This window comes from Mchenga conophoros, linkage group LG9, assembly GCF_057382185.1.
Source record: "Mchenga conophoros isolate Kocher_MC1m ecotype Shallow Benthic linkage group LG9, M_conophoros_male_GT1.1, whole genome shotgun sequence".
NCBI classification, from domain to species: domain Eukaryota; kingdom Metazoa; phylum Chordata; class Actinopteri; order Cichliformes; family Cichlidae; genus Mchenga; species Mchenga conophoros.
The window spans coordinates 34,741,541-34,752,336 of record NC_140534.1 but is presented as its reverse complement, the minus strand read 5'-3'; the positions used below and the strand labels follow the sequence as shown (position 1 = coordinate 34,752,336).

Sequence of the window (10,796 nt, the reverse complement as noted above, 5' to 3'; positions counted from 1 at the left end):
ACCAACCTGACCTCATCTCTTACCAACAGCAGAAGCGATCTTCTTCCAAAGAGTGCGTGGACTCCGCCTGAGAGACAGGAAACGGTACTCCACATTACAAGGTGCAAACCAAGGTGGTTCAGCATGTGACCAGGACGCCTCCTCCTGGATGTGGATGGGTGCCTGAAGATGGATGCAGCTGACATGGAACACCAGCAGGAATATTTGACCATCTCCCAAACAAGATCCCGTGTTTGGAGCAGGAATCATAATAATCAGATAAAAAAGGAAAGCACCCGTTGAACACCTGTTTATGAGAGATGTGATCAGCTTATCAGCCCGTTTATGTTTCGTCACACTTTTAATGTTCACTACAGGACTAGTCCTGCTTTAGGACAGTTAACGTGGATGTTCTTGATTTATTAGCATCCCTCCAAAGTAAGGTCAAACTGGAGGGCAAAAAACATTTTATTCTGAAGGCCATCAGTTTACACAGGAAGTCCCCCTCACACAAAGTCATGTGACAGATCATGTGCTGGTTAGTGTTTACTTCCCTTGGAGCTCCTGAGTTCTCACAGATAAGGATTATGTTCTTACAAAATAAAAGCCAACAAGAAGAATTTTCCATGTTTGTGTTTTATTCTGAATTTGCACCATGAGACCAACATCCTGTTGAAAACCCGACATTACTGTTGAAGCTAGCAGCAGACAGCAGGGCTTCCTGCAGGCACACCTGCTCTCCTCCACTGTAAACATCTGAAATCAGCAGACCTGTTCATAACGTTTCATTCTCACTCTTGAACTTCCTGCTTTGACCCAACCCTCCATGCCTCCTGAACACAGGAAAACAGGAGCTTTAATGTTTTTACTAGAAGAAAAATAAATTCATTTGATTTTACAACAGTGAGGTTTCAGCTGATTTCTACTTCTTTCTAAAGTTTTTGAGGGTAAATCTGTTTTCCTGCAGCGTGATGGTAATAAGAGCGCCTCGGTGACGCAGCAGCTCGTTTCCCCCTGAAGTCGGGTTTTAATCTACGAAGCGTTTACAAAAACACACACTGCGAGCAGCGTGGGACAATCTTAGCAGGAAGACCCGAGCCTCAGGAAACCGCCTCTGATCGTCTGACGCTCTGACTTTAACGTCCAATGTGGTTAAACGTTAACCCCGCCCCCTCACTCTTCCCGTTTACAGGAAGCAGCGAGTAGGGTGGTGGGTTGGAGGTGCCGAGGCGTCGTCCTCGTCCTCCGTTCATCTCTTTTTCGGATTTGTCTAAAAACACGGCGGGATCATGAAGAATCTGCGAGCTGTGCGGGCGTTAGTCATCGGCGTCGGGCTCTAAAGGGGGGCCGCCGTCCTCCGAGGTCACCGGGAAGGTTTTCTTGCCTCGTTTCTGGATGTGGTCTTCGTTCCTCTTCTCCAGCGCCACGATCTGTCGAGCAGAGAGACGCCGCGTGACTCCAGCTGCTTCTTAACCACACAGTGTTGAACTTTTTCTCTAATTTAACGACCCCACGAGAATTTAACCGGCACCAAAACATCAGACAACCCTGATAACTGAGGATCATCAACCTGCAACATCTGCGTTACCTCTGCCATGAACTCGGCCTCGTCCTCGGCGCCCACGGGGATGTTCAGGCCGGTCACGGCGTTGAAAAGGTCATAGGTGCTCATGGCCTCGCTCACGCCTCTCTTCTGGAAGAACTGGAGCGACAAACGATTTAAATAAAAACGAGTGAAATCGTGAGTCAGGTTTAAATTTCCTGATCCAGCAGAGAGGAGACGGGCTTACCGTGGAAACGTTCCTGCAGTCTCTGAAGAGGAACTCCAGACCGTGGGGGTGGGTGGGCTCCACGGACTGACTCACGTCAATCAGCCACACCTGCAATGAGAGCGAGGGTGACTGATGACATCACAGAGGGTAAGAGGGGGAGGAGGACAGGTAAAAGCAGGGCAGCTTAACTCCCTCCCGATTCTGCCCCCTCTCCCCTCCACGGTCTCACTGAACTCTGTCACACACACACACACACACACACACACACACACTCTCTGACTCACTCACTGGCCTGCACCAGTTACCAGTCACTTTGTGGAGCATTGGACTGCCATTTACCTCTATTTAAATATATTTAAATGTTCATTTGCTATTTATCTAGGGATTGAGAGTAACGCAATTTCTATTCTCTGTATGTCCTGTACATGTGGCAGAATCGACAAATAAAGTTGACTTTGACTTTGAGCTGTACCTTCCCTTCGTGCCACAGCATGTTGTATTCGCTGAGGTCGGCGTGGACCAGGTTGCACTCCTGATACAGCTGCTGCATCACCTGCACGGGAAGACGGCGAGAAGCCGCTGTCAGACGTCTTCTTCTCAGACTCAAAATGAAACGGAATTTAATCCTGACAGAGACGTCTGCAGGAGAAAGGAATGAAAACAAAGAAGCGGACTTCCTGTGGGCGTACGTACGTGGAGGACTTGGTAGTAGGCGTTCTTCAGGTCCTCTGAGTTCAGCATGGCGTCTTTGAGTTTGGGGGCGGGGACGTGGTCTTTGCCGATGAACGACATCACCAGGATGTGTTTCTTCAGCAGGACCACCTCCGGGCACGGGATCTCGGCCTTCTTCATCCTGAAAGCACACAGCCGGGGTTTAGGTCACGGAGCGGCTCCCGCCGCCCCCCCGTGGACTCCACTCACCTGCCCAGGTTGTGCATCTCCTTCTCGGCCCACAGACGGATGATCTTGCGTGGGTTCAGTTTGCTGAAGCGGTCCTTGAAGCGGTAGTCGTCTTTGATGTAGCGGTCTCTGTTCTTGAACTCGTTCAGCGTCGTTTTAAACACCTTCAGCACCACCTCGTCTGGGACGGGCTGCTCCTCCAGGCTGACGCACACACACACGGACACACGCACGCACACACACGGACACACGCACGGACACACACACACACACACACACAGTAAATCAAACACCACCTGTGGGCAGGTGTGCGTTTCCCGTCTCAAAGCATTTGTAACCTCGCGGCTGATTTTCCCGCTCACCTCCCTCCGTCGGCGTGGAACACCACAGACTCCTTCCCGGTGCTGATGCAGCCGTTGATGTTTTCCAGCACGCCGGCGTTCACCATCTTGTACATCAGCAGGCGAGTGCGAGGGTCCACGGCTTGCTCCTGAGGAGAGAGGAGGAGGAGTCAGAGAGCTTCAGCATCCTGCAGCGGGCGGAGGGCGTTTCCATACGTACGGCGGTGGAGTGCTCCTTCTTCTCGTGCAGCCTGGCGCTGCGTCTCTGCTCGCTGTAGCAGTGCCGCTTCAGGGAGTTAAACACCTGATTGGACAGCTTCAGGTCCATCCCCAGGCCGTCACCGACGTGGACCTCCGGGGCAAACTGGACGAGGGAGAACGGCACGCAATGAAAACGGCGGTGCGGCTGATACCTGCTGTGTTAGAGACGCACACACTCTGTTCTCCACCTGCTCCACCCGGAGCTGCCCAGCAGCTACAGCGTCCCACTTCAACCTGCCGTGCTGCTGAGGCCAAAACGAAGCTTTGAAAGCCGCGCAGGCTTCATCTGAGCGACACGAGAACTCTTTTTGTTTTCAGACAACGATCTACAAATCAGATATTTAAGCAAAGCGAGCTCGGCCATCTTACGTTGTCCATGCGTGCCGTGTTCTTGCGGCCGCAGGTCACTTCGTCATGTTTGGTGGTGATGTTCTTCCCCTTCCCCGTGAAGCCTTTCCTCGGTGTGGTCTGAGGTTTGTCTGAGACGACACACACACACACACACACACACACACACAGAAAAGGATGATGGTGAAGTTGAGACAGAGTGTAAAGAAGCTCAGCGACTGACGCGTCAGGCCGCCGTTTGGCGCTCTGACGTGTTGCTGTGATTTTGTCCTCCCCTGCAGGCGTCCTACCGGCTCTGTAGGGGTCGTGTCTCGTGTCCTGCCAGTCGACCTCGTCCCCGGAGCTGTCGCTGTCGTCGTACGGATGAACCATGCGGTAGTTCTCGAAGGAGATGGACACTAAAACAGAAACGTGTCACACTTTGAATTAAACTTTATTAACCGCCGTTCACAGACACGCCGACCGTGGCGCCTTCAGAACTTCAACTGCTTCACATAACCCGAAGCTTTCTGAATCACCTTTGCTGTCCCCGTTGAACTTCTTCTCCTCGCGCCGCAGCTGGTCGTCGAACTCGCGGTCGAACTGCATCTGCAGCATCTGGGCGAGCATCAGGTCGCTGGTGGTGTCGGGGGCTTCGTCGGGCAGCAGCTCGGCTGCAGGACTGAGAGACAGACGCGTTACCACCTGAGAACCTTTTAAAGCTCTTGATTTACTGACGACAGGAACGTTTGACGTTAACAGGACGGAAACTTTTAACCCTCAGAAGCTTCAACGGGAACTCTTACTCAGAGAGCGCCGGGAAGACGGCATTCTCCTCGTCCAGCTGCTTCGCCAGCTGTTCGCTCATCACCTCAGCGAGAGAGCAGGCTGGAGCCGCCGGGGCCGCCGAACCCCACGGGCTCTGACAGTGACAAGGAATAGACACATGAAATGACTGAAGGACCTCCAGAGAACGCCCCACATGAGTAATCAGAGTACTTGGATCATGTTACTGACATTACGATTACCTCAGGTTTCTTTGATCTTCAGTTTTATACTAATTCACTGTTTATATTCACACACATTCTTTAATGTTCCACAGATTTAAATGGATATTTATTGTTTTTACTTCTGTTTTACACATTTTATTATTTTATGTGTTTATGGTGAGCTTTTATCTTTTGCATCATATACATATATTATTTTATATCACACTCCCTTTTTGTGAAGCGTGTGCAGTCCAACACGGGACTGTATGACATCATTTCTCTCCTGATACCAACAGTTTCTGGATTGTTTTCTGGAATCTTTGTTATTGATTATTTGGTCAAAAAATAGTCCAAAAATCCCCCAAAATGTCCTGATTTACTCTACGGACGTCCCCCAAACTCAGGATATCTTAATGACAAAAACTATCTGACAAATTATCAGAAAGAAAAACAGAAGATAAGAAAAATCTGTCATCATAAAAACTTTTTCTTGATTATCAGCTAATAAAATTCAAATACTGGTGCAGTCAGAGCTTATTTTAGCCAATGAGCTGAAGTTTAAACTGGTGGAAACGGAGTCGAGAGTTTAGTGTTTTTTAAATGTTGGTTTTTCACAGATGGATGTTTCTTATTTCCTCCAGTCCGCCTTCAGTCGAGCCTCGGTGCTGCATGAACAGGTGAGTCAGGAGCTACAGGTGGGCCTGAGTCACCAGGCACAGAAGAACATGTTCAGACATGTCTGAAGCACAGCTGGTTATTATTTACAGTCTGGGGCAGGAGTGTTAAATATAAGGCCCGGAGTCCACAAATGGCCCGGCAGAGGCTCCACTCTGGTCCACCGGACTTTGGAAATTATGGAGGACTTTTAACTGGATTCCCTGAAGTTTCACCGTTTTCCTCACTGACTCAGACCCCCTCACGAGCCACTACAGCACAGTAATTATGTTATAGACCGATAACTACACTTCCTGTTTACTGACAGTAAAACAAACACTGTTTTCTGATTACAGGACAGTCTGCGCCTCCGCAGCTCCCTCTGTAGCGTCACTTCTGTTATAGTTCAAGCCCACAGGCAGCTGATTTCTCTGTTACAGCTGAAACTCTCCCGGACTCGATGTGAAGCTAAACCTTTGGCTCACGAAACGTTTCCGGGATAAACAGGTGGAATCTAGAGGTGTGTCATCACAGAGGCTGTCTTGGCCCGGTCCAGTCCGGGTCAAACCGGCCAGCCTGTGGTCTGAGCTGAAGCATCGGTGAGCTCATCTCCTGCTTTAACCACCAGCTGACAGGCCGTTATCTAAAATAACACACAGCTCGGTGCTAACCCGGTGCCTCCCGGGTTATCTGCAACCAGAGCCTTTAAAGGAAACAGCCGCCATGGTAGCACTGGGAGCGGCTAACAGCAGCCGCGGCCGCTCCCCGAAGTCTAACCGATAACCGCGGCAGGAGAGCCGGGCAGAGGAGGGACCTACCTTCGGTGTCTGCGCTGTGACTCCTGATTGATCCATGATGATGATTATAGATCGATTCTCTCCGCGGGGGGTGAATGATGGCTAGCTGCTGAGCTAACGTTAGCTTTGAAACTTCCAGAAAGTAAGGTGAATAAAAACCTCCACGCGCTGTGACACCTGAGCCAAACTGTGCTGGACACTTCCGGAACCGCGACAGAAATAATTTACGAGCCGGAAACAGAAGATTTTTTAATAAACCAACGGCTGTAAGGAGGCAGAAGAGGCCGCACAGAGGAGCTTCACAGAACAGTTGACCCTTAGCACGACAGGAAGAACGTCACTGTTCAACTAAGACACTACTGCCCGCCTTCACAATAAAAGCCCTCCCACTTTTAAATTAATACGTTTCCAGAACTAAAATCTTCTGAAATCCAAATGTCTGCATCTTTAATCTCAATGTTTAGTTGTTTTCTTCCACTCCATTGATTTAAAATCGCCTGGAGGTCAAAAAGTCACAAAATCTGAAAAAAAAAAAACGCATGAGCATCAATTTATTTAAAAAGTAACACAAATCAAGCTTCTTTCCAGTGATGTATCATTTTCTACTTTTAATATGTTATTTTCTTTTTCATTTATTATATGAAAATAAAATAAAAGACAAATAAATGATTTAGCCTCAATAGCCAGAAATGTAACCACCGTTTACCATCAGCTAGCAGATATCACATCCAACCCAGTAATCTTGTCCCAGGCAAACTGGGTAAACTGGTGCCCGGACGTGTGCCCGGAGCAGACCCGGGACACCCTGGACAGATTCCATCTCTCAGCTGGGCTGGAAACGCATCAGCGCCCCCTGAATGAACCGCGTATTAAAAAGAAATCAGTAAAAAGACGATTAAAGATGAAACTTTTTAGAATATAATAAAACATGTTAACAATCAAGCAGCTAAATCAGTTACAAAGATTATTAATATTTATATTGAAAATGATATATTAGCACGTGTGTGGTGTGAAAGGTGAAATTTTCGATGTGAAATAAAATTTTAAAAAATGACGTATTTGAAAGCTTCATCATCTCTGCGCGTTCCGCATGCGCGTTCAGACTGTGCGGCTGCGCGCACGACCTACAATCTGTCAGCACAGGTTGACTCGCGAACGCGCTTCGCTGTCACAGGTGTGTAAAGTCACGCGGTGTTTACATTAACCAAACCGGAAGCCGCCCAAGTGGGACTTAAAAATAAAAGCAAAAAATGAAACAATCAGAAAATTGGATAAAATAATCGTTTTTATTTGTTGCAGGAAGGTCAAGGTCAAGGTAACTTTATTTATACCCAAAGGCAAGGTAAATTTGCTTTACAGAAAAATGACAGCATTTGGCATCCCTTTAAAAACACACATACCTAGTAAATATATAAAACTCACTGTGGCACATATATAGTAGTTTTGATATTTCGAATCAAAAACAGTTCTTATTTAATTCAGTGACAGCAACGGGGACAAAGCTGTTTTTATAACGCTTTGTCCTGCATCTCGGAAATAGAAACCTCCGTCCTGAGGGAAGAAGCTGAAATTCACCCCTTAGAGGATGGGAACCATTTTTAAGGATTGATAAAGCCATCCTCTGTACCTGCTCAGAGTACAGGGAGGCTAAACAAGACTGTGGCTCACCTATCAGACGACTGGACCATCTCACTATCTGATTCAGAGAGTTTTTTCTGTGACAGAGGTCTGACCGAACCATGCCACCAAACAAAAGGATAAAACAGACTCAATAAAAGAACGATAAAACAAAGTTAACATTTTTTGGTCAATGTGGAAATGAACAAGTTTCCTAAGGCAATAAAGGTGCTGGTGACCCTTTTTACAAACTGATTTGCAATTTTGATCAAAGTTCAGTTTTTCATTGATTATGGTCCCAAGATATTTATATGATTGTACTTGCTCTATTTTCTGACCTTTAATTAAAGTGACTCCGTGCCCATTTTGTTGTTTCCTAAAATCAACAACCATGTCTTTTGTTTTAGATATGTTCAGCTGGAGATAAGACTCCTCCCACCACTGAACAAAGTCATCAGTGACTGGGCCGTGGTTAGTTTCACCCTCTTTCAGTAAGCTGACAATAACAGAGTCATCTGCATATTTAATAATGACCCTGTTTTCATGTCTGCCCTGACACATGTTTGTATAGAGAGTGAATAATAAGGGCGATAGGACGCAGCCTTGAGGAGAACCTGTGGAGGAGAACACTGGGTCAGACAGAACCCCATTTATTCTCACTCTTTGTGACCTGTCAGTTAGAAAATCTAAAATCCAGCCCAGCAGGTTTTTCCTGATTTCAAACTCTTCTAAAAGTCTCTTAATTAAAATATGGGGCTGTGTTGTATTAAAAGCCGAAGAAAAATCAATGAAAAGAAGTCTTGCAAAAGTCCCTTTACTCTCTACATGTTTAAGAATTAGATTTAGTAAAGTCAAAAGTGCGTCCTCCACTCCTCTGTTGGGCCTGTATGCAAACTGCATTGGATCCAGCTGACCTTCAGTCTCTTCATAATCACATTTCTGATGATTTTTTCAAAGACTTTCATGACAACTGAAGTGAGGCAACAGGCCTGAAGTCGTTTAGATTTAGGGACAGGAACCACGACTGCTTCTTTGCAAAGAGAGGGCACATGTTGTGTTTGCAAGGATTTGTTAAAAATAACCTGAAATATAGGACTGAGTTCATCAGCACAAGATTTAATTAGGCGGCCACTAATATTATCAGGACCCTGGCTCTTGTTCACACTGACTGTATGAAAGGCCTTTTTAACATCGCTGAGTTCAATGATAAAGTGCTGAGTATCTCTCAGTTTCTGTTTCAGTTCAGAAATATCCTCGCTAAAATCAGAACTAAAACGAGCAGAAAACATGTTTAAAGCATTTGCAAAATCTCTGTCTGAATTAAAACCATCTAAAATGACCTGACTGCTGCTCTGGGGATTTTGAAACCCTGCTATGGTTTTCATACCAGTCCAGGCAGACCCCAAAATTTTTTGCAGCAAATTTGCTTTCAAGAAGGTTTTTGTCTGTTTTGCTTTCAAAATCTCGATTTTCATTTCCTTGGTAGCTGTCTGAAAATCGGTAACAGCCGCTCTTTAAAGGCCTGTCTCTTTTTCCTTAAACAGGATTTGACACTTTTAGTGACCCATGGCTTATTGTTAGCGTAGACTTTAACGCGCTTACGGGGTATAATCATGTCTTTACAAAATACTGCATAAGAGCTAGTAACATCCACCAAAGCATCGAGATCATCTCCACAAGACTGAATAAAAACTTCCCAATCTGTACACTTAAAACATTCCTGCAAGGTAAGCACAGATTCTTCTGACCATATGTCAACATCCTTAGTCTTTGTCTTCTCTCGTTTTAAGACAGTTTTGTAGATGGGCAGAAGATGCACACAGTTATGGTCAGAAGATCCCAGAGGAGGAAGCGGGAGGGATTTATAAGCATTCTTCACCGATCCGTAACAAAGGTCCAACATTTTATCCCGTCTGGTAGGACAGGATACATATTGATACAGATTGCCCAAAGTTGATTTAAGGGAGACATGGTTAAAGTCCCCCATTATAAAGTTTGGTGCATCAGGAGAAAGCGCCTGCAGCTTCTGCACTACGTCTGAAATGATGCTGCAAGTGGAGGCGGGGTGAGCCTTCGGGTGAATGTAAACTACGGTTATAAAAAGTTGTGGAAACTCACGAGGGAGATAAAAAGGGCGCAGTGACACAGATAAAAGTTCAACATCTGGTGTACAAATACACTCTCTAACAGTCACAGCGCTACAATAAAGATAATTGATTGATTGAATCTTTATTTTGAACACGTTGAAAAAGTACAACAACATAGAATTAAGAAGACACAAACAAACAAAGCAAAACAAAAGGAAAACGAGCAAAAACAACTACGAATAACTTTCATGTTCAAAAAGCAGCAGGAAGAAGCACGAGCTTATTTAATCCCACCCCCTGTCCACTGTCTAGTAATCAACAGACTGCAGAAATACCTCCTTACAATCACATTATATGTTACGTGTATTTTTTTTAAATGTATTAATTATATGTGTATCTGTCTTTCTATCTATCCATACATACGTATATACACATACACACATATACACATTTTCAGTAACCCCAGTAACCTCAAAGGATACACAACCTACAGATATATACACCCACACCAACATACCCGTGCACCCGCACACACATGAAAATATTGGACAAGATCTCCGCCTCCTCCCTGTACGCTGCAAAAACCACATCCTTAAACCGCTGTTTAAACTGCGCCGTGCTCGGACTTTGCTTCATATCTTTACTTAGTCTGTTGCACAGCTTCACTCCACACACAGAGATGCAGAAACTTTTTAAAGTTGTACGGATACGAGGATGTTAAATTTAATTCCCCCTCAAATTGTGTCCCCGTTCCCTTTTAGAAAACAGTTTTAGAATATTGTCAGGAAGCAGGTCGTTTATTGCTTTATACATAATGTGTGCAGTGAGAAAATGAACCAGATCTGTGAATGTTAGAATTGTTGATTTTAAGAATAGTGGATTTGTATGATCTCTGTCAGCAGTTTGATGGATTATCCTTACGGCCCTTCTTTGTAATATAAAGACTGATGATAGCGAACAAGTAAACCTCTGCACAGTAATGCAAACACGGTGCAATCAGGGAACAATAATGTGGAGTGTTTGTGGTCCAGAATGTGTTTTACTCAAGATTGAGACACTTCTTGAAATTTTG

At 45.6% G+C, this 10,796-nt stretch overlaps 1 protein-coding gene across 1 annotated transcript; it reads right to left on the bottom strand.

Moving 5' to 3' along the window:
• Positions 1-599: 599 nt before the first annotated feature.
• On the bottom strand, positions 600-6,359 carry riok3 (RIO kinase 3 (yeast)). Its single transcript, XM_085287811.1, has 13 exons — positions 6,042-6,359; positions 4,387-4,502; positions 4,120-4,262; positions 3,892-3,999; positions 3,623-3,732; positions 3,213-3,356; positions 3,014-3,141; positions 2,673-2,855; positions 2,445-2,604; positions 2,224-2,304; positions 1,770-1,859; positions 1,568-1,681; positions 600-1,409 (listed from the first exon to the last, which is right to left on the bottom strand). Exons 1-13 carry the CDS (start codon positions 6,075-6,077, stop codon positions 1,296-1,298), a joined length of 1,527 nt encoding a protein of 508 aa, XP_085143937.1. The 5' UTR covers positions 6,078-6,359; the 3' UTR covers positions 600-1,295.
• Positions 6,360-10,796: the final 4,437 nt, after the last annotated feature.